Source organism: Hibiscus syriacus, unplaced genomic scaffold (assembly GCF_006381635.1).
Source record: "Hibiscus syriacus cultivar Baekdansim isolate YM2019G1 unplaced genomic scaffold, ASM638163v2 tig00000715_pilon, whole genome shotgun sequence".
Classification (NCBI taxonomy): domain Eukaryota; kingdom Viridiplantae; phylum Streptophyta; class Magnoliopsida; order Malvales; family Malvaceae; genus Hibiscus; species Hibiscus syriacus.
In genome coordinates, this window is record NW_024061811.1 from 251,133 (window position 1) to 256,354 (window position 5,222).

Here is a 5,222-nt window from a genome sequence, read left to right on the forward strand (position 1 = left end):
AAACCTTGAAATAATTGAGATCTCAAACTATCAATATTGTTTAGACACTTTAATAATATAGATGAAAATACTAAATAAAATATTTACTACAATTGATTCTATGTTCAACCTAAAAATGACCAAGGTTTTTCGTTTTTAAAATAAAAATAAAAATCTCTAATGATAAGATATCAGGAAGAAACAAACACCGATCCTTTGACACAAACTACATCCCCATGGATGTCTCAACTTTATAAGTTCTGAAACAGAGACGAGTTATTTCATTTATGAATATCCGTAGGAATAAAAAACAAGATGAAATGAAATTACACTAACATAAATAAAATATACAACTCCTACAACTATGAACCTCAAGATTTCAACTTTGTAGCGTGAATTGGGTGCTTACACTATTTTTTTCTCAATTTTCTTTCACCCACAAAAAATAATAAACAAAAGGACCTTGAGGGGTAAGAGAAGATCTGTCACTTCCAATGGCAACGCCACAGCTCCCTGCCCAACATGATAACCTAGACCCTCTAAAAACAACACGTCCAGCTAGCCTGCAAAAAATACAAACAAATTAGTTAGCATACCAAGCTGCGGATCTATATAGAATGAGAAGAAATGCTCCTCAGCTTGTACACAGCAGGTCTCCATCAAATCCAAGTTTTAAATTTTGCAGTTTCAATACCAGCCTCTTCTATCAGAGTTTACCCTAATCTTTGGTTTATGCAATTGTAGAAGCATACCTCTAATATTTCCAACATTAAGAGGCCAAAACCTAAACGCATGCAGTCTACTTGTCCGTGTGCCCCCTTTTGCCCTTGCGACGACCATGGGTTGTATGAGCATGTCGAGCACGCTTCTTTCCATTTTTGCTACAGAAATTAAAGTTTTTGACACGGTGAAGAGAAGGATATTTGCAGCAAACTACAGCAGTCTTATAAGAACAACATAAGACTACATAGATAATTAAGAAACTGACCAGAAAATGGATGAAAATATTCTGAACAAAATAATAATAGGTAGAGCCAACAGAGCAGATGCCTGATAAAAAAAAACAGTAAGTTATTTGCTTGTGCTAAGTAATAACAGATTAGATGATTCGACTTCAGTTGACAGTAATTGAAAAGAGTATGCAACACAACCAATATACCTACCGCAAACCACTCAAGCTCTTTGGTCGCAAGGGGCCTGGTCAACTCATGCTTCTTCAAAGTGTCTTGCACGGAAGCTTGAACCTAATATTACAGGCAGCAATAGTTTGATAATCAAGGCAACAACAATCCAAAAAAAAATACTATATTCGGATTCTGTATTCCAAGAAAATTATAAATTTCTGCAACATGTAAAAGTAATTTATATGCTTTACCCTCCCACAAGAAATTTCCGTTGCACCACATTTTATGCAGTGCAGCAAAACATAACATGCCACAAAAGTTGGGGGACTATTATGCGAAAGCCAAGCAAAAAATCAAAGTTCATTTACCAGTAAAGGAACACTTAAAACTAAGTATCTGGTAATGCAAAAATCAGTATAGTACAATTCTTAATCCTCTAAAATGAGACAGAAAATGATCAAGACAACTTTAAAAGAGTAACAAATGATAGAACATTGGTTACTTGCACAGACCAGAACAAAGAATGAGGACAACCAAAATAATTGGCATTCTATCCCAAATTTCAATTTCCATAGCTACCATTACTTCAGAACTTCACTGAGGCACATCAACAAAGCAATTGAATATTAAAAATAGATACATCATGCTTAGAGTTTTAACTCCCTTGCTGGATTGTTTCCAACAATAGTTCATGAAGAGAGACCAAAAAATAAGTAAAAGAAGTTATTGATACCTGTTGATGGTATGTTGTTGCCGATTCCAAAAATTTTCCATAAGCATTAACTACCTCCTTTCTAAATGGCTTCATCACCTTGCAAACGTTATCATAATGAGGCTTTGCTAAAGTAGCAACCTGATCAATATATGGCTTACTGAACTTCTTTGCTTCCTGTGATCAAGAAATCTGTGCTTTAGGATGTGCATTTAAACAAAGAAAAGACACGGTGGAGCATCACATACCTGGAAGTAAGGAACAACTATTTCGTGAACTTTGACAATATGAGGAGTTACTGCAGTCTTTGATGCTTCATAAACTTCAACAGTTTTTGTTTTTAGTGATCGCACATGTGGTTCAGCATGTGTGGTTACCACCACCCACTGATCCTTAATAGCTGGAACCCATTTCTTCAAGTGAAAAGATCAGGATCATAAGAATACACTAATGATTAGAAAGAAACTCATATAATCATACATAAGCTCCTGATTTGGTTTGGAATTTGCAGTTTTAAAAGAATCTTACAGTTTTAATTGTTTCCACGTGGGGTTCAGCCCACTTTTCAGCTAAGGCCTTTTTCTCAAGAGCCTGCATGTAATATGAACAACAATTTAGTTGTAATAGTATGCTGTACTTCATAATCTAATGTTGCACCTTGATTTGAGGATTTACACATAAAAGTTTAAACTAGTACGATCTAAAAGGCACCATGTTGCAGTAAAGGATAATAAAACCAATACCTTCTGTACCACCATATCCACGGCCGGTTTTCCACGCTCGGTCCAATGTGTCTGAATGAAGGCCTACAGCAAGAAAGTTTTTAGAATCAAAAGAGAAAGATCTGTTATACACAAAAAAAAAATATTACTCTTAATTTACCTGACCACGGTTTAACTGCATAGCAAGCCAAGGTGGAAGCCATGCCCTGTGAACCTGATTGCAATCATTACTAATTAGACTATTTAGTATTTAATATGTGCTTGTAGAATTTACTAAATGCTTTACAGCTTTTGGTCTTTGTTGATAAAATATCTGCAGTTAATAATCAATAATAGTCACATGCAAACTATTTTGACCTAGTACAAGTAATTTGGTAAAATAAACATCATAATTCTAATTAAAATTTCCAATTTACCAAAATTAAAGCAACAACTCCCTTCCTTAAAGCAGTATTCCCTTCCAGAGAAACTTATAAAACAGAAGTCCATAAAATTTACCAGTTCCTTTAGCTGAAGAAAGATTACTTAAACCAGCAGATAGTATACACAATTTATTGATTTCACTTGTAAATTTTCATTGAAAGAAATTTCAAAAAAATTCAAAATAGATGGCATAGTATAATGAACTAAGCAAAATACCTCCATCAATTCATTTCCCTTTGAGGAGGCCTCAAACTTTGTCTTAATCAATTCTTCCTATTAAATTAATAATAATATAGTCAGTAAAATAGCTCCAGGACCATTGTCTAACTCAAAGTATTGACTTTGCAACTAGTTAGTCATAATATACCTCCGCAATATTTAGAGCTCGATCAGTTTTTGCTATTTTGTTCACCTGCTCCTTATTGATCTTTTCAAGCTGCAAAATGAAGATAATTCTAAATGGGTTTAGACATACTACATGCAGCAAAAGAAATGTATTCATATATGTGCCACTGGGAAAAAAAAAGGATAGCAGAGCAAATCAACAAGACAATTGAAATTCCTCGAACTTCTAGCAAACCAATGAAAAAGAAAACTTACATTCTCTAGCTTCAAACTCAATTCATTCAACTTGTTCTCAGCTTTGGTGGCACGGGCTTCCAAAGAATCTGCTTTCTTTAATTTTGCTTCTAATTCAGTTTTAAGTTTATCAACCTGGGCAACCAGACGTACTATCAGAATGTTGAAAAGAGCTATAATTACCTGTAAAACTAGAAACATCCTTGATGAGCAACTACCTGTTTCTGCAATTCAAGTGCCTGCGCATGAGCTTTTCCCACCTGCTCCTCAGCATCCGAGGTTCCCTTTTTCTGAGAAACAATAAAGTAAATATTTTAGAAGCCATCTCTTTTTCATCATTATACAATTAGTTTATAATTAAGAAAAAAGAAAGTAAAGAACTTGCATACCTGAAGAGATGATAATTCAGTTTGCAAGGATGTGATGCTGTCAGATTTGAGTTGAATAATTTTATATTTCTCCTTTATTTTCTCGTCCTTGGTTTTCAGTTCTCGAATTTTCTCCTCAACATTTGATTCTTTATAGAAGAAAACAAATTGTAATTAATCAATAAAGATGAACTTAAATTCCGCATTTGAAAGCGATTGAACTTTCACTAATAAAAAAGGTTTAAAAATACAAAATGAAGCTTTAGCCGCTCTAACGGATACGAAAAAGTAGACACGAGAGTTAGTGCTAGAAGTATAAACAAGATGAACCATTCTGTACTAGTGGACATAAAGTAAAGAGGCTTTGAATCTGAGATAGGATCGAATAGAGAAGATAACGATAAAATTAAGCAAGAGAGGTAATCACGTCGATAAGAGAATCGGGAATAAGAAAACCAACCAAGAAAACGGATCTTAGACTTCAGTTGATCCAACTCCGCCTTCAGAGCAGAAGAACTGGCGGAGTCGGATTCAATCGCTGGTTCGGTTGAGGCATCGGCTCTAATCTGATTGAAAATTAGGGCCAAAAAGAGGGAGAAAATCACGAGCCTAGAAGCTGCCATTCGCCCCGAAAATCGCCGCGAAAAATAAACCCTAAAGATACACTCACACAGCCCAAAGGCTTCAACTTCCTTCTTCGCCGGTACTAAATGTGGTGGTTTTCTTTCCTTCAATATTTTTCTATTTGTTTCTTGTTGGTTGTCGATATTTCATATGGAGGATCAGATAATTATTGGTTCTGGAAAAATAAAAGGAAGAAAGGAAAGAAAAATCTTTTCCTAATCGATCTTGTCCATCTACAAAAACGTGGCAATTATTTTATTATTATTATTTGTACGTAATAAAAATAAGGGTGAAGTATAAAAATGGTCCCTGAACTTTTCTATATTTTTCATTTAGGTCCTCCAACTTTTAAAACTTATAATACAATTCTCCAATATTTAGTCTGTTTGCAATATGGTCCCCGATGTTACATTGCCGTTTAGGGTTGTAAATGAGATAAAACAGATCGTGAGCTACTCGATATCGACTCGATCAAAGCTCGATAAATACTCGGATCGAATGAACTCGACTCGAGCTCGAACTCGACTCGAGTTCTTAATGAGCTGAAACGAGCTACTTGATATTCGACTCGAAAAGCCCATGAGCAGCTTGAAAACTTAATATATTAAGATTTTATTTTAAAAAAAAAATAAATTATCAATAATATTAACATTTTATGTATTGTTTTTTTATAAAAAAATACAGTAAGATT

The 5,222-nt window shown here is 34.4% G+C and overlaps 1 protein-coding gene across 2 annotated transcripts; it reads right to left on the bottom strand.

Annotated features, from left to right (window-relative positions):
• Positions 1-237: 237 nt before the first annotated feature.
• On the bottom strand, positions 238-4,673 carry LOC120210923. 2 transcript variants are annotated; one of them, XM_039209568.1, is made up of 15 exons: positions 4,368-4,673; positions 3,929-4,056; positions 3,758-3,829; positions 3,561-3,674; positions 3,328-3,396; positions 3,177-3,233; positions 2,698-2,751; positions 2,559-2,621; positions 2,344-2,406; positions 2,064-2,228; positions 1,837-1,992; positions 1,131-1,223; positions 968-1,029; positions 732-860; positions 238-542 (listed from the first exon to the last, which is right to left on the bottom strand). In XM_039209568.1, exons 1-14 carry the CDS (start codon positions 4,528-4,530, stop codon positions 779-781), a joined length of 1,341 nt encoding a protein of 446 aa, XP_039065499.1. In that variant the 5' UTR covers positions 4,531-4,673; the 3' UTR covers positions 238-542; positions 732-778. The 2 variants fall into 2 exon arrangements, with proteins under 2 accessions (XP_039065499.1, XP_039065500.1); XM_039209569.1 differs by having other exon boundaries at positions 1,143-1,223; positions 4,368-4,671.
• Between the last annotated feature and the right edge of the window lie 549 nt (positions 4,674-5,222).

What these genes read in the sequence shown, in the direction of transcription:
- LOC120210923 (XM_039209568.1), bottom strand. Translation starts at nt 4,530, where the DNA reads ATGGCAGCTTCTAGGCTCGTGATTTTCTCCCTCTTTTTGGCCCTAATT. An exon ending in CAACAACATACCATCAACAG is followed by an intron (nt 1,224 to 1,836) that starts GTATCAATAACT and finishes CTGTAATATTAG; the next exon opens with GTTCAAGCTTCCGTGCAAGA. An exon ending in ATATTTTCATCCATTTTCTG is followed by an intron (nt 861 to 967) that starts GTCAGTTTCTTA and finishes TAATTTCTGTAG; the next exon opens with CAAAAATGGAAAGAAGCGTG.